The 26,371-nt window shown below is 36.6% G+C and overlaps 2 protein-coding genes across 2 annotated transcripts; both read left to right on the forward strand.

The window, feature by feature from the left end:
- The first annotated feature begins 1,337 nt into the window (after positions 1 to 1,337).
- Positions 1,338 to 3,879, forward strand: LOC131604532 (uncharacterized). Its single transcript, XM_058876964.1, has 10 exons — positions 1,338 to 1,478; positions 1,580 to 1,847; positions 1,948 to 2,166; positions 2,279 to 2,369; positions 2,453 to 2,579; positions 2,697 to 2,800; positions 2,890 to 3,010; positions 3,099 to 3,269; positions 3,509 to 3,568; positions 3,664 to 3,879. Exons 1-10 carry the CDS (start codon positions 1,338 to 1,340, stop codon positions 3,877 to 3,879), a joined length of 1,518 nt encoding a protein of 505 aa, XP_058732947.1.
- Positions 3,880 to 7,023: 3,144 nt separating this feature from the next.
- On the forward strand, positions 7,024 to 14,740 carry LOC131604533 (uncharacterized). Its single transcript, XM_058876965.1, has 12 exons — positions 7,024 to 7,490; positions 7,796 to 7,951; positions 8,686 to 8,829; positions 8,910 to 9,112; positions 9,249 to 9,338; positions 9,435 to 9,876; positions 10,030 to 10,943; positions 11,036 to 12,238; positions 12,888 to 13,106; positions 13,196 to 13,751; positions 13,821 to 14,056; positions 14,163 to 14,740. The coding sequence occupies exons 1-12, from the start codon at positions 7,024 to 7,026 to the stop codon at positions 14,738 to 14,740; spliced, it is 5,208 nt and encodes a 1,735-aa protein (XP_058732948.1).
- The last annotated feature ends 11,631 nt before the right edge of the window (positions 14,741 to 26,371 follow it).

Genomic DNA, 26,371 nt, shown 5'->3' on the forward strand with positions numbered 1-26,371 from the left:
ACTTGCAAACAGAAGATCACGGGTACGAATCCCGTCGGGTGCACTTTGTTAGTTTTTTTAAACTATTTTTAATCTTTTTTTGTCCAGGTTCTTAATCTTGGTCATCAAGAAGTTCCATGGGCCTTTGGGTTGGATCTTTTCCTTTTTAGGATTATTTTGACCTAGTTCTCATCCTATAAATAGGGCACTCTCCACTCCCTCTTTTCATCAACAATTTTCTAAACACCAACAATTATCTAACATTTTCACAAACCCTATCACAAACCTTTTCTAACACTCTTTTTAATCTCTTTTCAAAAAAATTTCAATATCTTTTAGTTTTTTGGCCGATGATTTTAATATGAGGCCTCCTCCATTTATTTTCAATTTCTTTTAGTTTTAATTTGTTGGTCCTTTTTAACCGCATGATGAGATTATCTGATGGTTCATCCTCTTATTTTTAAATTTTTCATCTGTTTCTAATTTTTTTTATTTGTTCATCGTCTAAATTTGTGCGATGATACTAGTCTAATGGTCCTTTTTCTTTAATTTGTTTTTTAATCATACGTTCATGATTTGATGGTTATCTCTTGAGAACTTTTCTTACTATAATATAACACAGACTGCACTAATATTTTCTTTGTTTTTTATTATCAATCTCTCATCAACTATCTACCCATTACTAAGATGTTGCCCAAACTACCTATTTTACCCTTTCATCCTCAAAATTTTACACTGCAAAAAGGCTAACTATGTAATTAACAAAAGAAATATTCACCTATGCCAATTGTATACTTCTCATTGGTCAATTCAAAAATTTGTGTACAAAATTTTGGACTTTTGTTAATATGTCGTTTCCCTCGCAGAGTCTTCCGACCCCACTTCTCAGGCATAGGTCACTTCTATTTGCACAAAAGGGACAAAGCCAAATCATATCATACTCTGCTCCTCTTTGTTTACCGTCTGGAGAAACTTGAACAACTCCTTCATCAAACATTTCCACACATCTGTTGCTCTCCTTCCTCAGGTTTGGATTTGTAGCAACCCACAGAGTTTGATTATTTCTTCCTCCTCCATATTTGTTTTTTGTTTTATTTCTGCTGTTTTTTGTTTAATGTGTTGTTTGTGTGTTGTTGTTTTTTTTCGATTCATTTTTTTTCTGATATGGTTGAAGGTTATGAGTTTTTTTTCTAGAGAAGACAATGTTTATCTCATACTAATGCTCATTCTACAGTTGGTGTAAATGGCTTATGTTGATTCTTATTTTCATTCTTATGTACAATATTTATCTCATTCTATGATCTGAAAATGTTTCTTTTCTTTCTATTATGCTATACTACCCATTTATAGCAGAAAAGATGTCAAGACCTCCCATTTTGATTAATGATTTGGTCAGAGGAAATCAAGTCTGGAAAATGCACATTAGAGTGGTTGATGTGTGGGTTGTTACTGAGAAAAATGGGAACCAACACCTTGAAGCAGTTATTCAGGATGTAAAGGTTGAATTTTTAACAACTTTTTATGATTTTCCTGAGCTTTTATGCCTTTTTACATGTTCATCATTTTCTTACTTTCTTACTAAGATAACTTCATTTAACAGGGAGACAAGATTCATGTCACCACTCTGGGGAGAGACTTCCAAGATTGGATTGAAGTAGTCAAGGAGCATGAGACCTATTTCCTTTATAATGGAGAGCCAGTTGACAACGATGGCCCTTTCAAAGTGTGTGCTAACCCACTGAAACTCATATTCAATGGAGGTACTACCATGTCTAAAGTGGCGATACCGGAAATACCAACTCACAGCTACACTTTTCACCCTATTGAGAGCTTTCTCAAAGCTGACTACAAGCATGACCATTTGTATGGTATGAATCAGCTTCACCTCAATTAATCAGTGTTATTTACTTCTGTCCATATACATTTATCTTTTTTCATTGATAGATCTGTGCATATTTTACGTATCAGATGTCATTGGTGTGTTACAAGATGTTTTAAAAACCCAAATGGGAGGTGGCGGTAGGAAATCTTGCGTCAATATCAGTTTGCGTGATGTGGAAGGCAATGTGATCGAGCTGGTTTTATGGGAGGATTACGCCAAACAATTCAACAACTACACTACCCCTAACAACTTTGCCGGTCCTACTATAATTGTTTTGACACATGCATGGTGCAAGCTTAACAGAGGTTGTATAAATGTAGATTTCCTGTTTTTGCTAATTAAAGATTGTTTTTTGTTTCATTTTTTGATGGATGCTGTTTCGTATTTTAACAAAATCTTCACCGCTATACATTTCAGTTTCGGGTTTACCGTGTCTTTCCAATGCGTGGAACGGTTCTAAACTTTACATCAACTTGGAACATCCACAAGTTGATGAGTTCAAAGCTAGGTATAGTGCTATTTTCCCTGCCTCCAATAACATGAAAAATCTGTTACATACATTAATCTTTCCTTCCTCTATTTTTTTTTCAGTTTTGGATCCAACTTACCTGCTGCTTCCCAATCATTGACCTGCGATTCATCTGTTCAATCTAATAACAATTTTTGGACCAAATTGTCTGAGGTCAAGAGTATCCGTGCAGTATCAAAGTTCCGAAGGGTCTGACTTTTATTATATTGTTTGTACAATTATTTCTATTTCTACTACACTTCTATCACAATGCAAAATTTATATTCCTAATTAGAATTTTGTTTCCTATGTTCTTTCCCATAATAGGACTGTTTTGCAACCACCATTGGAATTACCACTGGTTTTAACGCCTCCAGGTCTGGATGGTATTTTGAATCAAATGGAAATACGGATGCCGAACGCGTTACTAAGTGAGCATTATACCCTGCCATTCCATTAAATTGTAAATTTACTCATTTGGAAGCTTTATATCAAAACTGACTTTTACCTTATCTTTTAGATTCAAACTTGAAATTGAGGTGGAGTATGATAACCATAAGGGGATCTTTGTTTTTTGGGATAAGGATGTTATTCAGTATACTAAACACACTGCTACCGAACTAAGAGAGATTATGAAGAAGGTTAGTTTGAGTAAGGAATATTTATTCTATCACAATATTTCATTAATAGTATGACACATCTGTAGTAATGCTTTGCTGTTTGCTATAGGCCGGAGAGGACAATCCTAAGATTTGGCCTACTCACTTGGATGCGCTGTTGAATAGACAAATGGTGTTTCGTATCAAGTATCAATCCCAATTTCGACGATTCTCTATCGTGAAGATACTTAACGAAGATGGCCTTTACAATAAGTTAGACACCTACCTCACAACTAATGAGGTGAGAAGCATTTTTTAATCACTTATAGAATGTTAATCTATATATTTAACCCACTGTAGAGCTGATGCAGACCCATGTCCAATCTATTTTCAAAATAATTTAACTTCCTTCATACACATACCCTCTCAAACTAAGTTCCTGTTTATATGTCAACTTTTTTAAAAATTCCTATAACCTTAGATGTTGTTAATCTTTTAATTAATTCCATACAAACAATTATCTATTATCAAATATACTAGGTGACTACTGCTGCTGATTTGGAACTGGATACAACTTCTCCATCTCTTAATCCAAACCAAGTAGGTTTATTCCATTTGACTTTCTTTTATTTAAACAAATCACAACCAGTTTGTTAATGATGCCATTTAACTCCATTTTATATTGCATAATTTAGCTCACGCAATCTTGCGAACCATCGAGCGTTGCTCTACCAGATTCTGCTACTAACCATAAGGGGAGTCCTTCTGCAAGCTGCAGCAGTACTCCTGCCAAGAGGGTCGCTACGTCAACCTCAATTAACGAGCTTATCCAGGCTGAAGAGCTCACTCCTAAACAATCGGCCACTAAGTCCAAGAATGGAAAAAAGACAAAGCAACTCAAAAATGATTGATTTGGTGGGTTTATTTCAGATGTTTCACTCTTATTTTGATGCTTAACTAGCATATCACCATTTGTAAGGTTGCAATCCAACTATTAAGTCCTTATTTTGTTGGCCTATGTCATTTTGAATTTGAACATGCCATGTCTAATGGTTCTGAACTCCTCAACTCATCATTAACAAACTGGTGTAATGACTATTAATTGTTTAATGCCTATTATTGACTGCTATTTAGTCCATAGTATTTTTACATTTTGTCTTCATCAAAAAATATGATTGTTTAACTAATCTAGCAATATGATGTTTCTACATAAGTCTGAAAATAATGCATTTTATTAGTGAGTAATATGGACTTGCAATATGACAAAAATTTGGAGAATTCTTTGCTACTTAGCATAGGTTATTAAATTATCTATCTAGCAACTAAAATAGCTACATACCTTTATGACTAACAGACCATCATTATGTTTGTATCCCATTCTGGAAATCTATATGTGAAAACAAATGTGGCAGCAGACCTAAGGCAACTCCATACCCCATGTTACAATGCTCCCTTCTGATGATAAGTTATGTATAGTGAATATTAATACTCATAAGATTTGTGGGAAGCAAGTTTATTTTCAAATTTCCTGCCTCATTCTTATAGGCTCCATACCCCATTAACCTAGATTTTTGGATAGTTAGAAGATAATATATTACAGTCAAGAAATGAAATTAAAACCTCTTACTAATTTTATTTGATTTTTGGACTACTAGATTTTTTACTGTTAGTTATTTATTTGATTTCATTTGTATATTATCTTGGCCACTTAGAAGATAGTATCTTAGTTATTTTTCTCAGCTGATTTTGTTGTTGTTTTTCCTTAGTGGACCCACTTATTTTTCTTATTTTTAGCCCTTATTTTTGGCAAAACAATAATAGCTCATTTGGTTAATTATTAGAGTTCTTATAAACTAGAATTATATAGCCCTCTTCTGTTTATCTTTGAGCATTTGCCACCAGTAATTTGATTTAGGATCTTTTTTTGCGTTGTATTTATTGAAGTTCATAACGCTCACTATAATAGACAGTCATTCCGTTCCCAAAATTTATTGTTTATAAAAGGGAATGTTGGTAATTGCACGAGGTACCTCTTCTCTCTGATAAGTAATGATTTTAAGCCTCCACAATTATCTATAGGGCCGTGGACAAGATTGAGAAGTTTATGCGGGGTTTGGAGCATTATCCTATTAGCTCAGTAACTTTGAACTTTGAATAGAAAATACCAGAATCTGGTATTGATACAATAGCAGACCTGTAATGTCTCAAAATTATTTAAAAAACTACATCCTGAGTCAAACAGTGCCAGGCTTATGTGAATATTACATTTCTGTTCCAAATCATAATTTGTAAGTACTATAGTTAATCAATAGAATCAAAGATTTTAAGTCCATTGTCTAGATTTTGTCAAACAGGGCCAGGCTTATTGACTTTGATGCAGCATGATAATAAGATGCATAGAGTTAGTCTTTTATCAAACCCATTAAGTTAATAATTATCATTAGACATGTAGTAACTCAGTTAATATATAAAATTCATTACTTAAATATAACTCTTTTCTTAAAGTCTAATATAATGTTTCCATGCTATCAATTCTAATATTTTTAAGGATTCTACCTATTTACACTGCTGCACTACTAATGTACCTATAATCTATATACTGCAGCACTACCAATGTACCTATTACACTACTGATTGGTTTTTCCCTTTATCTTTTGTGTAAAGCAGTCTGTCAAGATACATAGGGCCTGTCACAGTTTGTACTAGGCTGCTCTATTTCATTGGAAACAGCCTCCATTGCCTCCATTGTGTATAATGCTGCTAGGTATCAACTGCTTCAAAGTACATGTATCATCATTTTGAGAAAACCTAGAGATTGTTGTCACTTCAACCTTAAATGCATTGTGCTTCGTTACAAGGCAAGTCAATGTTTATACTTTCACTTTTGCTTTACCATTTCCAATTTAATGTCTTGTCAGTTTTATTTTACATATCTTTAGGTCTAATACTCATAGAGACCCTTTTATATAAAATTAAATATCAGTTATTCTGCAGGATGGTGCTTGAATAAAATATCAGTTATTTGATTATTACACATATTGTTTGGAATTTACGAAAAAACAACCTGTTTGATTACTATTATTTGAAGGCCATTTACTATTATTAGAGAACTTCAATAAAGACTTAAAAATAAATACATAAAACGAACTTTATTATTTTATACTAATGTGAAACTTAAAAATAATAAGACAAAACACCTTTTCACCTTGAACAAGTTGCTGAATTGATGAAGCTCATGGAATGCTTGTCTTCCATATGAGGACAGTTCTCTCATACTGTTAGTCCCTAAACAAAGAAGATATCCAGGTAAAAAAGTTCATTGCTCTTAAAAAAATGACTCTAAGCACATAAATGTAACATAATAAACTACTTGGTTTACTTAGTCTATAACACTTTAAAGGATACACCACATATAAAGATGACTTTTTAAGAAATGAGTCTATGCATCCCTTCATATAAAAGAAATGAATCTTAGCATTCTACTGCCCAACCATAGATTAATTTTTTATGCTTTACATTAGGGGGAGTTACTCACCTAAGGGGGAAATGATAAGAAATGAATCTTAGCATTCTACTGCCCAACCATAGTATATTTAGCATTTTACTGCCCATTCTAAGCAATTGATAGTGGTTGAGTTACTCACCTTAGGGGAAAATGATAGCAAGGATTAGGCTGAATGATGCTTATCATATTTCATGAGACCTTGATAGCAGAAACATGGTAGAAGAATCTCTTATGTTGGTCAATTTATATAATTCTGAATATGATACCAAGCTTACAATTAATTCAGTTGGTGTAATGAATTTATGATAAACCAACCACCAAATTATGTGTGTTTCTATTTTATATTAATGTTTCTGTCATGAGCTTTAATATATAACATACCACACTGTGTATGCTGCCATGGTACATTAAATGCATAGTTGGTATCAATGTCATTAGGACAATATTTGCATACTTATAGATTATATATTCTATGCCTTTTAATTACACCATCTAACTCAATTAAATGTAAATTTCGTGGTTTGTTGTAGCTCTTTTAAAGGTGCATAATATGGACCCGTGTGACCGAATACACAACGCGAAAAAGGCAAGATCAAGAAGGTCAATGCTTTTGAAAGAAAACCGTTCCAAACGTCAAAAATACAATTCTCACCAACAGTTCCCGCTCGAAGTTCCAGTTATTAATACTCCAATGTCATCCACTCCAAGGCAACCTTTGTCCGAACTTACACCATCGTTTCAAAACATGGCAGCATTACCGACATCTTCTTGTCAGTCAGTTGGTATAAGTTTAGGTTTTGAAGGTTCGGAACCTAGCATTTCAAGACACGCCTTTAAAACAAATTTGAGGTCCCGACCGATAGATGTTTTGGGAACAAATCTATTTTCAAAGTTTGCATCCAATTCTACTGTGAAGGAAAATGAGGGATTTACTCCTTCCTCATTGAAAGCAAAACAAAACCGGACTCAGCATGAAAATAGAAGAGATGAAGCTGGGAGTTCTTCTAATATACATACGTTAGTGCAATCCCTAGACTATTTCACACCAACTTCGTTACTCACCTCTATATATTTTTCTATGTATGTCTGTATTAGAAATCAAGATAGCCATTCCATCAGGTATTTAACTATGCTATGTGTGGCTGTCCCATTAACTTGTGTGTCAAGTTAAGCTTGATTTAAATTATTTAGGTTTCATCTAGGCTGTAAACTAATATTGTTTACCCTATGTCTTTACGTGTATAACCATTTACCGCCCGTTAGGGCTTAAATTTCGATTACGTGCCTATTTATAATGGTTTCCATGGTTTCATTCTTAACAGCTTACCACTAAATCCCATACCAGTGCGGGGTAGGCCTAAGAATCAGTATGGAGTTCCAAATATGGCTATGAACTTGACCAGAAAGTTTCCTATACTGGAAAGAGTGGAAGGGAATGACACGGCCAATTTGACCCTCGGTTCCACCACACCAACAAGGTACGAAATGCCTCAAAGTTCCAAGTATACATTGCTGCCCACTTTACTTGAAATAATTGTAAAAGGATAGTATGCTAGAACCTTGATTTGATCTGAATGTTTTTTGATACTTGCTGCCCACTGCTGGCGGATATCTATTGTTTCGTAGTTTAAGGCCATGCTTTATTGCATTTATATACCAATGTGGATTGGCCTAAATGTACCCCAATTAATCCTTAGTTTGCAGAGGTGAATAATTTCACTTTGGGTTGCTGAAAACAAATTAACTTTTAGTAGCCTCAATTTAACCGTATCTGGAAAACATGCTGCCTTTTTGCTTTCAAAGGGCCATATAGAAATTGTTAATCTCAAATAATTTATTTATTATAAACCTTAAACGAGAATGTAGTTTTTCATTAGTTTTACTTACATGTTTCACCAAAAAAAGGTTTGTGAGATTATGAATTTTATGGTGTTTATAATTGACTGGTATATACTACTAACATTTTAAATCATGGTCGTGTTGCAATCTTTAATATTGCATGTTAATTGCGGTTAATAATTGCATCATATGATCTTAATTATGGCCCAACTATAGTCCATGAGACATGCAAATTCTTGATTGTGATTGTAGACCTTTTTTCTGAAACCCTGCATTCGTTTTTCAGTTTGATATGATTTCATACATGACTTACATTATCTTCAATATGTGAAACTCACTGACTTCCAATTTATTAACAAAACTTGAAACACAGATGTGTTGATGTGCCCAAACGATCGAGAGGCAGGCCGAGAAAACAATTGCAGCATCCAATTTCCCTGCTGAGTTTGGATAAAGAGTTCGCCAGCCAAACGAGGATTCTGCCTCATCCCATTCCTCTTGATACACCCGGACCAAGGTACCAAACATGATGGTTTCTTTCCATTTCTTACAGTGACTAATGTAATTTTATAACTGATGCTTTATTTGTTTCAACAGTAATGTCATTACCCCACCGCCACCTAATCGGCGAATAGGAGATATATCCAACCATCAGGTTTCTCAGGACGTAACGCAAATGTCACGGTCCACGACCAATCACCATCGTAGGACGGAGCCAACGTGTCCTATTTTTACACCTACGATCAATCTGGATTTTAATAGTGACTCCGATGAGGATAGCGACTACGACCCATTTGCAAGTATGTTTAATAAGAGTTCTATCACTATGAATTTTATTCAATAAACCGTTTTTTAGTGTAAGTGTGAATAGAACGTATCAGCGAATATAAACGGCATTTTCTCATTCTGATTGTTACTGTGTATTTTTTATAACAGCCTACCTATCCGACGAGGACAACTGTTCAGAGTCAGAAGGTTTTGAAGCACCTTTTACAATCAACGACAATGCAACCGGACTTTCTGAAGGTAACAATATTTTGTTCCAGACTTTGGACAATTACTACCATTATTAAACCATTATGATATGATTTTCTAATTTAACTACATTCTCGCATTATGTAGAATATTACGACATCGGTTCCCCTCTTATCGAATGTTGTTATTGCAAAGCAATGATGTGGTATCAAGAACGGATGCACAAAAGTACACATGCCGCTAACCCAAAGTTCATGATGTGTTGTGGTAACGGAAAAGTCGAACTACCAATGCTAAGACATCCTCCAGAGCAACTTGCAAAACTTTTGTTTGATCACGAAAGTATAGTTAGCCGGAAGTTTCAACAACAAATTCGACTATACAATATGATGTTTGCATTCACTTCACCGGGAGCAAAGATAGACAATCGTTTTAACAATGGTCGCGGCCCTCCAACAATGAGAATACAAGGTCAAACGTGTCATCGAATTGGAAGTTTGCTGCCTCCTCAAGGGCAAAAACCGAAATTTGCACAATTATATATATATGACACGGAAAATGAAGTCGAAAACCGGATGCATGGACTTAGGTAATCTCCTATGAATTCTCACTGTCACATCTTTTACATAACTTATATAATTATGACTATGAATACTCACTGTCCTTTCTTTTACATGACTTATATAATGAGGCCTATGAATTCTCACTGCCACACGTTTATGATCTTCTTTTCTATTGTCAGGAACAAGGAGAACATTGATGAAAATGTTGTAAACCAGTTGTCCAATATGCTATACGAATTCAATCCTCATGCAAAGAGCTTTCAAATGGCGAAACAATGGTTAAACAGTGGGGAAACTCAAAACCTCAAGCTACGACTCATTTCTAGCCGATCCACCGATGGAAGGGTGTATAACCAACCTACTGTGTCTGAAGTTGCAGCCTTGGTTGTTGGTGATATAGACACGGCAGAAATGCGTGATATCATTATGCAAACAAGAGGAGGAGGACTTCAGCGAATCAACGAACTGCATGCTGCTTACATGGCTTACCAATATCCTTTGATTTTTCCTTATGGTGAGGACGGTTATAGACCTGATGTAGCTCATAGGGACTTGCCTTCCAACAGTAACAGCGTAAGAAATAGGCTCACAATTCGGGAATTTTTGGCATACCGCATTCAAACCAGGTGCAACGAAGCTAAGACTCTATTATCTTCTAGAAGGTTGTTCCAGCAATTTCTGGTCGATGGTTACACAATGTTGGAGTCTGAGAAACTTGAATGGTTACGTAAAAATCAACCAAAACTTCGGGTTTCCAAGTACAATGCTTTAAATGAAGAGGGAGACCAGAATCAAGCGCAAGGGAACAACATAGGTAAACGAGTCGTTTTTCCTTCCTCATTTGTCGGAGGTCGTAGGTTTATGGATCAATTGTACTATGATGGAATGGCTATATGCAGTAAAGTTGGATTTCCAGATTTGTTTATTACCTTTACTTGTAACCCAAATTGGCCTGAGATTCAGAGAGTACTTGGACCTCTTCATTTGAAGCCTCAAGATCGACCAGATATCATCTCGAGAGTATTCAAAATCAAGTTTGATCAATTGCTTACAGATTTAACCAAAAAAGGTGTTCTTGGAAAAGTACTTGCCTGTGAGTTCATTATCCCCCTTAACTTTGATGTCATTATATTGTTTATAATTTATAACAATAAATCTGAATTGTTTATGCTTTTCCAATTGTAGATATGTACACCATTGAGTTTCAAAAGAGAGGATTGCCTCATGCCCATATATTGATCTTCTTGCATCCTTCGAACAAATATCCAGGTCCAGAAGACATTGACAAGATCATCAGTGCTGAAGTTCCCGATCCCGAAACACACCCTCGGTTGTACAGTTTGGTCAAAGCTCACATGGTTCATGGTCCTTGTGGTTTGGCAAATCCCAAGACACCTTGCACGAAAGATGGGAGGTGCACAAAGTTTTACCCTAAGAAGTTTCAACCTACGACTATCGTGGACCAAGAAGGGTATCCTGTTTATAGGAGAAGAGACAACAAACACACTATTGAAAAAAATGGATTAATCTTTCACGGTGGTCATGTTGTTCCTCACAATCCAAGTTTGTTGTTGAAGTACGAAGTCCACATTAACATGGAATGGTGCAACCAAAGTACTTCTATCAAATACCTTTTCAAATATATAAACAAAGGTTCCGATAGAATTTCTGCAATCATACAAGGCCAAGATAGAAACAACGTCGACGAGATCAAGCAATATTTGGATTGTCGATACATCTCCCCAAGTGAATCATGTTGGAGGATATTTTCCTATTCTATACATGGCAGAAAGCCAGCCGTAGAAAGACTGTATTTTCACATGGAAGGTGAAAACTCTGTGTACTACAAAGACTACGAGCAGGTTGGTGATGTGTTACTCAAACCAAGTGTAACAGAGTCGATGTTTACAGCATGGTTTGAAGCAAACAAAACTTATGAAGAAGCAAGATTACTAACTTATGGAGACTTTGTTTCTAAATTTGTCTATCATAAACGAAGTCGGAGTTGGAAACCAAGGAAACGAGGGTATACCATTGGTCGACTCATTTGGGTTCCTCAGAGCACCGGTGAGTTGTTTTATTTAAGGATGATGCTCACTGTCAAAAAGGGTCCTTTATGCTATCAAGACATCAAGACGGTGGACGGTAAAAAGCTAAAAACATTTAGAGATGCATGCTTTGCGATGGGATTTTTACAAGATGATCGTGAATTTGTCGGGGCAATCAAAGAGGCGCATCAGTGGGGTTCAGGTCATTTTTTACGCAAGTTGTATGTTACCATGTTACTATCTTCGTCAATGAATAGACCCGAACATGTTTGGAGAAAGACTTTGATGTATTTATCGGATGGCATTCTTTATGATCAACAAGTCTTCACAAGAGATCCAGGTATTTAATCTTTACTATATTTTTAATCGTTGTGACAATTTTTGATCGTAAGTATTATGTTTGGCTGTTTGCATATTTGTTGGGTTCCTCTTTTTTAATAATTCCATACTGTTTTATACTAATTACCTAACTAATTTGTCAAAGCATATCTTTACTAAACCTCTTTTATAGGTTATACATACTAAACCTCTTTTATAGATATTTTGCATGTCATATAATGTTGTATCCTTACGGATATGTGTGGTAATTATGTTCAATCAAGGCTCAATCCTCAAAGCAAAATGCTGAACCATTAGACTTTTGCAATAGTATGTAGTGATGTTGCCCAAGCTATGTTTGTGCTATCGTCCCATAAAAAATTAAGGTGCATTCAAACTGAGTTATGGCATGTCTTTTTAATAATTCAGCCACTGTTAAGTTACAAATTGTCAACAGCTGGAACACTGTTTATGTTCAATGGTTAATAGCACACGATTTACTTAAGCTGCTGCAGATTTGTTTATTATTACAGTCACTGTTGCTGAACCAAATCTGCCAAATTCTTTATTGTTTATGTTAAACAATTAAAGCATGAACATTTAAATGGACTTGATAATGTGTGTTAAAGGTGCTTCATTTAAGAATTGTTTTTGTTTGTTTTTTTTCATAGGTTTGACAATGAGTGATGCCGAGTTAAAAGAACGGACACTCATGGCTATTGAAACTCTATTACAAAATAATAATCGAAGTTTGAAGGACTTCAAGACAATGCCATATCCGAAAGATTATGTTGAATCCTTTACAGGAAATCGACTCCTTTATGATGAACGTCAATATGATGTTGTTGCTCAGCAACAAATTTTTGAAAGTCTGTATGCTTCTCTTACAGGTAATAACAACCCTCAGTTACAACAATTTAAAATAGCCATACTTTCTATTTTTATTAACAACTCCAATTGGTATAATCTTCTGATATAGATGAACAAAGAAGCATCTTTGAGGAGATCATGGATGCTGTAGAAAAGCAAGAAGGCGGAGTTTTTTTTTTATATGGCTACGGTGGCACTGGTAAGACCTTCATGTGGAACACTCTATCAGCAGCCCTTAGGTCTAAGAAAAAAATTGTTTTGCCGGTTGCTTCAAGTGGGATTGCAAGTTTGTTGTTACTAGGTGGAAGAACAGTTCATTCTAGATTTAAGATTTCTGTCCCTACATTAGAAACTTCTATATGCAACATTGAAAAACAAGATGATCTTGCCGAGCTTCTAAAGATGACAGATCTAATCATATTGGATGAGGCTCCTATGGCTAACAAGTTTTGCTTTGAATCACTCGACAAATCATTCAGAGATATTATGAGTGGAACCACACATGCTTCTAAAAGAGTTTTTGGAGGTAAGGTTGTTGTGTTTGGAGGTGACTTCAGACAAATTCTCCCTGTTATACCAAGAGGTACTAGATCTGATATTATCCATGCAACAATCAATGCTTCTTATATTTGGGATCATTGTAGAGTCTTGAGGCTTACAAAAAACATGCGCTTGCAAACTGGTCAACCCACTTCTACAGCTGATGACATAAGGAGTTTTTCCGAGTGGATTTTAAAAATTGGAGATGGCACAATGTGTGAGCCAAATGATGGCTATGCTGATATTTGTATTCCAGATGAGTTCTTAATTTCTAGCTTTTCAGATCCGATTAAGGGAATTGTTGAAGATACGTACCCTGATCTCATTCATAACTATCTTGATTCCAATTATCTTCAAAGTCGTGCGATCTTAGCTTCGACAATCGAAGTAGTCGATGATATTAACCAATATATAACAAACCTTCTTCCAGGTATTCAATTTATTTTCGTTAATATTTACAACTTTATGATATCAATATATAAACTATTGTTGCCCATACATATTTTCTAAATATAGGTATTTTTCAATTGTTCTAGGAGAAGAGAAAGAATACTTTAGTAGTGATTCTATTGATAAATCTGATGCAAGTAGCTTTGATGCATATGAGCACGTGACACCCGAGTTCCTAAATGCTCTTAAGACTTCGGGATTGCCTAACCATTCAATCAAGTTAAAAGTTGGGGCCACTATTATGTTAATGCGCAACCTAGACCAATCTGAAGGTTTGTGCAATGGTACAAGGCTAACTGTTACTAGGCTTGCTGCTCATGTCATTGAAGCTAAGATCATTTCTGGAAAAAATGTTGGTAACTTATTTTATATTCCTAGAATGTCTTTGTCACCTTCACAATCACCATGGCCATTTAAACTGGTGAGACGCCAATTTCCAATTATTGTTTCCTTCGCCATGACTATTAACAAGTCTCAAGGCCAATCACTTGATAATGTTGGTTTGTACTTGCCAAAAGAAGTTTTTAGTCATGGCCAATTATATGTGGCAATCTCTAGAGTAAAATCCAAAAAGGGTTTAAGGATTCTTATTCATGACAAAGATAAAGAACCTATGCTCTCTACCACCAATGTGGTATTCAAAGAAGTGTTCCATAACATTTGAAAGGTGTGCTTTTAAAAATAAAAAACTTATCATGCCATTTAAAAATTTCCAATAAATTTATGTTCTTTACTACCACTATATATGATTTTTATTGTGGTCTTGCTGTTTCAGGTCCAAACATCCTATTCATTTTGGCGAATCATCTTGCAGCTTTGTTTTCCTTTTTGCGCAACTGTGGCTACATGAGATGGAGATTCCTTTTGCAGCTGTCTCTCGACTATTACATGCAAAAAACATGTTGTCACATTAACAATTATCCATATGTTATTAATTTATCAAAATTCTTCTTATTGGAACAATGTCTTTAGTTCATAAATCTTATTTCTTTTAATGTACGCCTTAGATCATTTGATCATTTTATTGATTTTGACAAAAGGTAAAATTATTACCCGTGCGGCAGCACGGGTGTCTTACTAGTTATTCAAGAGAAAACCGAGAGTGATGAGAGGAAGAGGACCACGAAAGGAATGGGGCGGTTCGGTGGTTTTTTAGGTTTGTGTGGGCCGGTTTCTATTTGATTACATGGACCGGGTTTTTCTTTGTATACCCTTAGGTCGAAAATTAAACCCGTACCCCTACATTTATCCCAATACCCCTACAATTTTAAAAAAATCCCAATTTTGTCCTTATTAAATTTTTAACTTTTCTTTTTTAATTTTTTATTTTTCCATTTTTAATGTCTGTACATACAGTAAAAATGGAAAAATAAAAAATAAAAAATAAAAAAGAAAAGTTAAAAATTTAATAAGGACAGAATTGAGATTTTTTTAAAATTGTAGGGGTATTGGGATAAATGTAGGGGTACGGGGTATAATTTTCCCTTGGGTCTTCTTCAATTTAAAACCCAGTTTGGACTCTGCACCTAGAGCTGGCAAAATGGGCCTGACCAATCGGGCCGGCCCGAAAGCCCGCAAAAAATTGCGGGTTTGAACAAATAAATTAGAGCCCGTTTATAATCCGGGCCTTTAAGTCCGGCCCTTCAAAAGCCCGATGTTTAACCGGGCTAGCCCGACCGGGTTGCGGGTAGCCCGTTCATTTAATTTTTTTAATAAAAATTTTAACTAATTATATTAATAATTTCCATACTATATTTTAATAACGAATTTCCATACTAATTTGCATAATATAATTTTTCATAGTTGACACATAACACATAGTTCATTTAAATTATCAATTTAACGTGTATATTTTAGGTTAGGAGATCTTATATTATTTTATATGTTTCACACATATTAGCACTTTAGAAATGGAAAGATTTTTCAAATTAAGTAGTATCACTTTCTTTATTTTTCAATACAGTTTTTTCTCTTCAACTTAGCTCTCAATGAAATAATGTATACTACCTACTGCTATCCAATATTGCCTTCCTCACAGTAAAGCGTGTTTACTTGTGTCTACATTGGTGTTTTAGAACTCATATTAATTGTAATCTTTGTCAATTGTCAAGTAGTAAATACTCCTTCCTAAATTCATATTCTCAAATTAATCCAAATATTTTGACTAGTGTAATAAAATGAATGAAATAGAATGATACTATTTTAGTTTATGATTTACTATTATTTATATTTATTTTTTAAAAAATCATTTTTTAATTTTAAAAAATAATATTAAATATAATCCGGGCCGGCCCGAATAACCGTAGCCCGTAAAGGGCCGGGCTTGAACAACTAAATTATAGCCCGTTTAAATTCCGGGCTTTTAAGCCCGGCCCGCTAAAAGCCCGAACCCGTCACGGACCGGCCCGAAGCAGGCCGGGTAGCCCGTTTTGCCACCTCTATCTGCACCCTTGTTTTTTTTTGTTTTTTTTTAACGCTGTAATCAGGCCCTTTTTTGTTAATCTAGTTTATTTCTTTTAATTAATGATACAACAAAACAAAAGCAAAAGATATGTATTAGAGTTTAGGTTAATTAAATTTTATTTTACATATTAAAAATACAAAAAATATTTTTATTAGACTTTAATCTCTCTTATTAAAAACACAAAAAAAATATATGTTATAATTTTAATTTTCTTTCACAATTTAATACACTTATTCCTGGCTTTTCTTTAGGTAATCTTGACTATATTTTATTTATTAATTTTCTTTATCCTCTCTCATGCATCATTATATCTATGTCCGCGACTAACATTTTTCTTGTTTTTGTAAGGTACACTTTGAGGCACTGGACTATTATCATAGACATTTACAACTTCACTTAATTCTCGTATATTTTTACTTTCATTTGGGATCTGTAATAATTTTATCCCCGTTGGTTTTTATTGTAATCTCCTCCCCAAATCCATGTAATAGCGTAGGATTTAATTTCCGCACTTTAATTTTCTATATATATCCAACTGTTAGTAACTAGGCGTGTATGGCAAGACTAATCAACTGAACGTTAGTGAACTTTAATTCAAGATAAGATATTTGAAATTAACACATTTTACACACTTGCACCTTTAGGGCAAGTCCTCTTTGTTTCCTTACGAATAAGAACGGTCGTGTCCCTCGAATATAGAGGTACCAATAGCAAACGTCTCTCGATTTAAATCATCAAAGATCATGGTCCCTCGATGACCCTCGAAGTTGCCTACGAATACATGATCTTGACCCTCGATTGCCGCCTACGAAAAAGAGATGATTTATCCCTTCGAATTTGCTAAAGGTACCCCTATCATGTTGCCTTCAACAACCTTCGATGACCCTTCGATGTCCCGAACACGTCCAATAGATAGGACTACCTACCTACAAATGGTATGGTTAGCCCTATCCCTCCGAAAAAGCATAAAAGTATAGGAGATACTAAGTGTAGGGTAAATATCCTTAGTTTCCTTGCTCAAAGTATTTCTCTCATCACTTACCTTTTTCAAAACAAATTTCAAACACTTCGCATACATCCTTGAGGACTGATACAAGGATTATTGCAAAGTCTTGCCACTTCTTTTCAAACACACACACACACACACACACACACACTTTGACTTTCAAACAAAACAAATGAGCTAAGCAAACTAAGAGCCCGTAGATAACTACGGATGAAAAGGGTGCTAACACCTTCCCTTTTCATAAATTACCCCCCGAACTCAAGTCTTTTCTTAAAAAGGTTTTTCCTGTACTTTTATACCTTTCTAAAATTGGACAAAATAAAAGTCGGTGGCGACTCTTGCTCACCGCAACATTGTTTGCGAAAATAAAAAAATTCAGTTCTCCCACCGAGTTACAGAACTGGCGACTCTGTTGGGGATAATTTTAGGAGAGGTTTACTGTAACGCCCGTAAATGTGTTTTTCTGATTAATTGTGATGTTTGCTACATTTCCTAAATTTTACCTTTTTTGAGTCGAGTCAGTCGGTAAATATTAATTATGCTAATATTTTAATTATTACTTTCCATGTGTGTAATTATTATGTTTTGGGTGTTAATTGGTTAGAATTAATGTTTAGTAACATTTGGGCCAAAATTGGAATTAATGAGAGTTAAGTGGGTGAAAATGATAAGTAGAGAAATAGAAAGAGTTATAGAGAGAAAAAGAGATATTTTGGAGAGAAAGAAAGAAAACTTGTGAAGAGAAGAGAAAGAAGAGAAAAACAAAGAGAAGAAGAGAATTGTAGAAATCCAAACCAAGCTAGAATCAAGATTAACCAAGGTAAGGGGGTGAATCTAGTTTATCTTGATGGTATGATCCTTATAGTTTGTTCTTGTTCTTGAACATTTTCTATGCTTTGGCCAAAAATGTTAGATTATGAGTTTTGTGAGTTTTGAAGTTATGAATATGATTTTGTGGTGTGTATGTGTTGTATGATGATAGATATCTTCATTGATCATGGTTGCTTTACATTTCTCCATGTTTTATTATTGATGAAGGAATTATTAGGTTATTTACATTTAGTGAATGAACCATGAATCATTGGTTGTTAGCATGAATATATGGCATGTATGGATTGTGTAGGAGGTGTAGGGAAGTTTACATGAGGTTTTGAGATGGTTGATTTGGGTTTAGCAGGTCTGTTGCAGAACTGGTTTTTCTGAGTTTTCGCAGGTTCGCTAAGCGGCATTGGGTCCGCTAAGCGGAAGAAGATATTTATGGAAATTTCGCAGGAACCGCTAGTGCGCCGCTAAGCGTAGCTTCTTGCATTTTTTTCATTTTGCTACTGGAATGTTCGCTAAGCGACCCGTTGCGACCCGCTAAGCGGCCAGTGCTGAAACTTGTTTTTTCAAACTTCGTTTTGCTCTATCTTTTGAACCGGAGGTCGTTTCTACGTGTCGTTCGAAGCGTTATGAAACTTATTGAGCATGTTTTATGATAAAGAGGAGTGTATTGGTGGTTGAATGAATTTTTCATAAATGTATTTTGTGAAATGATATTTGCTAATCGAGTATGTTTTGACGGTATATGTGTGTTGTGTGAATTTGAACGCCTGAGTGGCAATTTTGGTGATGTATCCGTGTGGATTAATATAACCGGTGTGATGTGGATATGTGACCGAGTTATATTATTGTTGTTGTTGTTATGTAATCGAGTCGTTTGTATGCACAGCATAACATTTCAATACGTTAATGGCGGAATGCTGTTAACAGATGGCCTGCGGGCATTGGTTACCAGTAGGAGCTTAATGCTCGGTAACGGTATATTAGCCTGAGTGGCAAGAGGTCATCAGTGGGAGCTAAATGCTCGATGACGACAGCCTGCGGGCTTCCTGAGTGGAATAAAGTCCCAGCATAATGCTCGGCAAGGTGTATTTGTCATAATGACAAGGAGGAGTTTTACTCCGGATTTGGTACCACATGCATATGCATAGTCGAGTCTCATTCATCATCGTCTGTCTTTATAATTTATGTTATCATTCATGTGTCGCATTACTTATATATTGATTGTGGTTGACTTAGTGGATTACTTTGTTGTATGATTCTTGATGATACTTGTTGGCATTACTATATTTATCATGCTTTTCATTATGAATTATATTCTCACCCTTCTGCCTTAATGTTACCTACTTGTGGGTAATGTGCAGGTGATCCGCAAGTGTAGGTTCTCTTTTAGTAGTCGTCCGTTTTGGTGTCGTCCGCTCGTGATACGTAACACCTAAGGGGGATCGAACACTTATTTTATAGATGATGCTTATAGGATCCTTTTGATGTATATTTGATCCTTTGGATGTATTCATATTATGCATTTTGAATACCTTATCATACGTTGTATTTTGGAGGAATGTTGTGGATATTCTGTTTACCGATGCATATATATAAGTATGAATACTATCAAGTGTTTATGAGAATCCTTCCTCTTTGATTATTTGTGTTACGCATCTTTTACGAGTATGTTATGTTTGGTAATGTGGTTACTTAAGTGTAATACCCTAATTGTTTTTATGAATTTAATTTTATACTCTGATATTTGTACCTATATGCCTGGGTAGAATTGGGGTGTTATATTAGTGGTATCAGAGCGGGTCGGTCTTGTCCGACCAAGTGTCGTGTCGTTTAGTCTAACCATGCTTGTGTTATTCTTTGGGCTTACTTCTCTTGGTGTTATTGTGAAGTTTAGAGATGGCTGGACGTAATGACTCTGCTATTGCTGCTGCATTGCAAGCTATGGCTGAAGCTATGCATACAGATGAGAATGCAAGGTCTCGGAGTTTAGCGACTTTCCAGAGGGAGAATCCTCCTATGTTTAAGGGAACGCATGACCCCGAGGGAGCCTTGACTTGGATGAAGGAGATGGAGAGGATCTTTCGTGTGATGGATTGCACGCAAGAGCAGAAAGTCAGGTATGGCACTCATCAGTTAGCTGTGGAGGGTGATGATTGGTGGCTGGAGACTTTGGCAAGGTTAGAAGCAACCGGTGAAGGGATTTCCTGGACGGTGTTCAAGAGGGAGTTTTTGAGGAAGTATTACCCGGAGGATGTCTGTGGAAAGAAAGAGACTGAGTTTCTGGCGTTGGTTCAAGGCAACATGTCTGTGTCTGGATATGCGGCAAAGTTTAATGAACTTGTGAAATTCTACCCACACTTTGTTTGTGAGGGAGCAGAATTTTCTAAGTGCATTAAGTTCGAGAATGGGTTGCGTTCTGATATCAAGAAGGCGGTAGGTTATCAGAAGATTCGGGTGTTTCCAGATTTGGTGGACAGCTGTAGGATTTATGATGAGGATAATAATGCTCATCATAAGGTGATTAATGAAAAGAGGAACAAAGGTCCGCAGAATCGTGGGAAGCCGTATGATGGAGGGAAGGGTAAGCAAAAGATGAATTATGGACCAAGGTTTAGTGGGGGAGATGCTCCTGCTAAGATTGTATGTTTTAAGTGTGGTAAACCTGGCCACAAAAGTAATGTCTGCAATGGTGACACGAGGAAATGTTTCAAGTGTGGGAGGGCAGGACATATGTCATCCGACTGTGCGTTCAAGGGAATAGTGTGTTTTAATTGTGGTGAAGAGGGACACATGAGCGGTCAATGTCCGAAGAAGAAAGTTCAAGCTGGTGGGAAGGTGTTTGCGTTGGCTGGAACTCAGACGGATAAGGGTGATCGACTGATAAGAGGTACTTGTTTTATTAATGGCATTTCTTTAATTGCTATTATTGATACGGGTGCTTCGCATTATTTTATAGCCACCGATTGTGTTAAAAGATTAGGTCTTGTTCTGTTCGACTTGGGTGGTGAGATGGTTATCGATTTACCAGCAATGGGGTCGGTGACTACTTCTTTAGTTTGTGAGAATTGTCCGGTATCAATCTTCGGTAAGGACTTTACTGTTGATTTGATTTGTTTGCCGATGAACGAGTTAGACGTGGTTCTGGGAATGGATTGGTTGATGAATAATCGTGTCCACATCGATTGTTATCATAAGTTAGTGAGATTTCCATTTCTTGAGAAGGATGCGGAATTTGGTGTCTTATCTACCAAGGAGTTGAATAGACTATTGGCAGATGGGGCACAATTGTTTGGTGTGTTTGCATCGTTAACTGTGGAGGGTCGAGCTGCAGTTGGGGATTTCCCAGTAGTGCGAGAATTTCCCGAAGTGTTTCCTGAAGACTTTTCTGATGTGCCGCCGAAGAGAGAAATGGAGTTTTCCATAGATCTAGTTCCTGGTACGAGGCCTGTGTCTATGGCGCCATATAGAATGTCGGCATCAGAGTTAGTGGAATTGAAGAAACAATTGGAAGAGTTGCTAGCAAAACATTTTGTGAGGCCTAGTGTTTCACCATGGGGAGCTCCAGTTTTGTTGGTAAAGAAGAAGGATGGAAGCATGAGGTTGTGTATTGATTATCGCCAGTTGAACAAGGTGACAATTAAGAATAAGTATCTGCTTTCTAGGATTGACGACTTGATGGATCAGTTGGTGGGAGCCAGTGTGTTTAGCAAGATTGATTTAAGATCTGGTTACCATCAGATTCGGGTGAAGGAGGAGGATATTCAGAATATTGCGTTTAGGACTCGGTACGGGCATTATGAATTTTTGGTGATGCCGTTCGGGGTTTCTAATGCACCTGGTGTGTTTATGGAGTATATGAATCGCATATTCCATGATCAGTTGGATAAGTTTGTTGTGGTCTTCATAGATGACATCTTGATTTATTCTAAGTCTCCGGAAGAGCATGAGGAGCATTTGCGTGTTGTGCTACAGGTTTTGAAGGAGAAGCAGCTGTATGCTAAGTTATCCAAGTGCGAGTTCTGGTTATCAGATGTGAGTTTTCTTGGTCATGTGATTTCAGGTAACGGGATTGCAGTGGATCCATCCAAGGTAGATGCAGTGCTACAATGGGAGGTTCCGAGATCAGTTACTGGGATCAGAAGCTTCTTAGGTTTGGCGGGTTATTATCGAAGATTCATAGAAGGCTTTTCGAAGTTGGCACTTCCGTTAACTCAGCTTACTTGCAAGGGTAAGGCGTTTATTTGGGGCATAGTTTGTGAAAGGAATTTTGAAGAGTTGAAGAGAAGGTTGACTTCAGCTCCGGTTTTGGTTTTACCTGATCCTAAGGAACCGTTTGTGGTGTATTGTGATGCATCGCATATGGGGTTAGGTGGTGTTTTAATGCAGGAAGGTAAGGTGGTGGCTTACGCTTCGAGGCAGTTAAGGATTCATGAGAAGAATTATCCCACTCATGATTTAGAGTTAGCTGCGGTTGTTTTTGTATTAAAGATTTGGAGGCATTATCTCTACGGTGCAAGGTTCGAGGTCTTTAGTGATCATAAGAGTTTGAAATACTTATTTGATCAGAAAGAATTAAACATGAGACAACGTAGGTGGTTGGAATTCCTAAAGGACTATGACTTTAGCTTGAATTACCATCCTGGTAAAGCTAATGTGGTTGCCGATGCTTTGAGTCGGAAATCTTTGCATATGTCCGCGATGATGGCGGAGGAGTGGAAACTTTTGGAGCAGTTTCGTGATCTTAGTTTGGTATGTGAATTGACACCAGATAGTGTGAAGTTGGGTATGTTGAAAGTGACGAATGATTTTCTGTCAACCGTTAGCGAGAGACAGAGGATGGATGTGAAACTTGTTGATTTGTTTATGATGGCAAATCAAAGTGATGATGGCGACTTCAGAGTGGATGGTAAGGGTGTTTTGAGATTCCGTGGTCGGATTTGTGTACCTGATGATTCTGAGCTGAGGAAGATGATTTTAGAGGAAGGTCACAGAAGCAGTTTGAGTATTCATCCGGGAGCCAATAAGATGTATCAGGATTTGAAGAAGATCTTTTGGTGGTTTGGTTTGAAAAGAGATGTGGCTCAGTTTGTGTATGCGTGTTTGGTATGTCAGAAGTCAAAAGTGGAACATCAGCGTCCTGCAGGGTTGTTGCAACCGTTGGATATTCCAGAGTGGAAATGGGATAGTATTTCTATGGACTTTGTGACGAGTTTACCGAATACTGTGAAAGGTTTTGATGCAGTTTGGGTGATTGTTGATAGGTTGACAAAGTCTGCTCACTTTATTCCTATTAACATCACTTTTCCAGTTGCGAAGTTAGCTGAGATTTATATCAAAGTGATTGTGAAACTACATGGTATACCGTTGAGTATTGTGTCGGATAGAGATCCGAGATTCACATCAGATTTTTGGAAAGGTTTACAAGAGGCTCTAGGTTCTAAGTTGAGGTTGAGTTCGGCTTATCATCCTCAGACAGACGTTCAGACCGAAAGGACTATTCAATCATTAGAAGACTTATTGAGGGCGTGTGTTCTTGAGAAGGGAGGTTCGTGGGATACTTATCTTTCGTTGATAGAATTCACTTACAACAACAGTTTTCATTCTAGTATCGGAATGACACCTTTTGAAGCGCTATATGGTCGTAAGTGTAGAACTCCATTATGTTGGTTTGAATCAGGCGAGAGTGTGGTACTCGGACCTGAGATGGTAAGAGAGACTACAGAGAAGGTGAAATTTATTCGTGAGAAGATGAGAAGTTCACAGAGTAGGCAAAAGAGTTATCATGATAAGCGAAGGAAAGATTTGGAATTCCAAGCTGGTGATCATGTATTCTTAAGAGTTACGCCTATGACGGGTGTTAGACGAGCTTTGAAATCGAGGAAGCTTACTCCGTGTTTTATTGGTCCTTATCAGATATCGGAGCGAATTGGCAAAGTTGCGTATCGGGTGGCGTTACCGCCAAGTCTTGCTAATCTGCACGATGTGTTCCATGTGTCTCAGTTGAGGAGATACATTGCAGATCCATCCCATGTGATTCAGATGGATGATGTGCGAGTGCGTGAGAACCTGACGGTTGAGACGATGCCAGTGCGTATTGAGGATCGTGAGATTAAGACTCTGAGAGGCAAAGAGATCGCCTTGGTGAAGGTCGTGTGGTTAGGTGCGGCAGGTGAGAGTATGACCTGGGAGTTGGAGAGTAAGATGTGAGACTCCTATCCTGAGTTGTTTGTAGTAGGTAAATTTTTATTTTCGAGGACGAAAATCTTTTAAGTGGGGGAGGGTTGTAACGCCCGTAAATGTGTTTTTCTGATTAATTGTGATGTTTGCTACATTTCCTAAATTTTACCGTTTTTTAGTCGAGTCAGTCGTAAATATTAATTATGCTAATATTTTAATTATTACTTTCCATGTGTGTAATTATTATGTTTTGGGTGTTAATTGGTTAGAATTAATGTTTAGTAACATTTGGGCCAAAATTGGAATTAATGAGAGTTAAGTGGGTGAAAATGATAAGTTGAGAAATAGAAAGAGTTATAGAGAGAAAAAGAGATATTTTGGAGAGAAAGAAAGAAAACTTGTGAAGAGAAGAGAAAGAAGAGAAAAACAAAGAGAAGAAGAGAATTGTAGAAATCCAAACCAAGCTAGAATCAAGATTAACCAAGGTAAGGGGGTGAATCTAGTTTATCTTGATGGTATGATCCTTATAGTTTGTTCTTGTTCTTGAACATTTTCTATGCTTTGGCCGAAAATGTTAGGTTATGAGTTTTGTGAGTTTTGAAGTTATGAATATGATTTTGTGGTGTGTATGTGTTGTATGATGATAGATATCTTCATTGATCATGGTTGCTTTACATTTCTCCATGTTTTATTATTGATGAAGGAATTATTAGGTTATTTACATTTAGTGAATGAACCATGAATCATTGGTTGTTAGCATGAATATATGGCATGTATGGATTGTGTAGGAGGTGTAGGGAAGTTTACATGAGGTTTTGAGATGGTTGATTTGGGTTTAGCAGGTCTGTTGCAGAATTGGTTTTTCTGAGTTTTCGCAGGTTCGCTAAGCGGCCCTGGGTCCGCTAAGCGGAAGAAGATATTTATGGAAATTTCGCAGGAACCGCTAGTGCGCCGCTAAGCGGAGCTTCTTGCATTTTTTTTCATTTTGCTACTGGAATGTTCGCTAAGCGACCCGTTGCGACCCGCTAAGCGGCCAGTGCTGAAACTTGTTTTTCCAAACTTCGTTTTGCTCTATCTTTTGAACCGGAGGTCGTTTCTACGTGCCGTTCGAAGCGTTATGAAACTTATTGAGAATGCTTTATGATAAAGAGGAGTGTATTGGTGGTTGAATGAATTTTTCATAAATGTATTTTGTGAAATGATATTTGCTAATCGAGTATGTTTTGACGGTATATGTGTGCTGTGTGAATTTGAACGCCTGAGTGGCAATTTTGGTGATGTATCCGTGTGGATTAATATAACCGGTGTGATGTGGATATGTGACCGAGTTATATTATTGTTGTTGTTGTTATGTAATCGAGTCGTTTGTATGCACAGCATAACATTTCAATACGTTAATGGCGGAATGCTGTTAACAGATGGCCTGCGGGCATTGGTTACCAGTAGGAGCTTAATGCTCGGTAACGGTATATTAGCCTGAGTGGCAAGAGGTCATCAGTGGGAGCTAAATGCTCGATGACGACAGCCTGCGGGCTTCCTGAGTGGAATAAAGTCCCAGCATAATGTTCGGCAAGGTGTATTTGTCATAATGACAAGGAGGAGTTTTACTCCGGATTTGGTACCACATGCATATGCATAGTCGAGTCTCATTCATCATTGTCTGTCTTTATAATTTATGTTATCATTCATGTGTCGCATTACTTATATATTGATTGTGGTTGACTTAGTGGATTACTTTGTTGTATGATTCTTGATGATACTTGTTGGCATTACTATATTTATCATGCTTTTCATTATGAATTATATTCTCACCCTTCTGCCTT

The sequence above is a fragment of the Vicia villosa genome, linkage group LG5, assembly GCF_029867415.1.
Source record: "Vicia villosa cultivar HV-30 ecotype Madison, WI linkage group LG5, Vvil1.0, whole genome shotgun sequence".
NCBI classification, from domain to species: domain Eukaryota; kingdom Viridiplantae; phylum Streptophyta; class Magnoliopsida; order Fabales; family Fabaceae; genus Vicia; species Vicia villosa.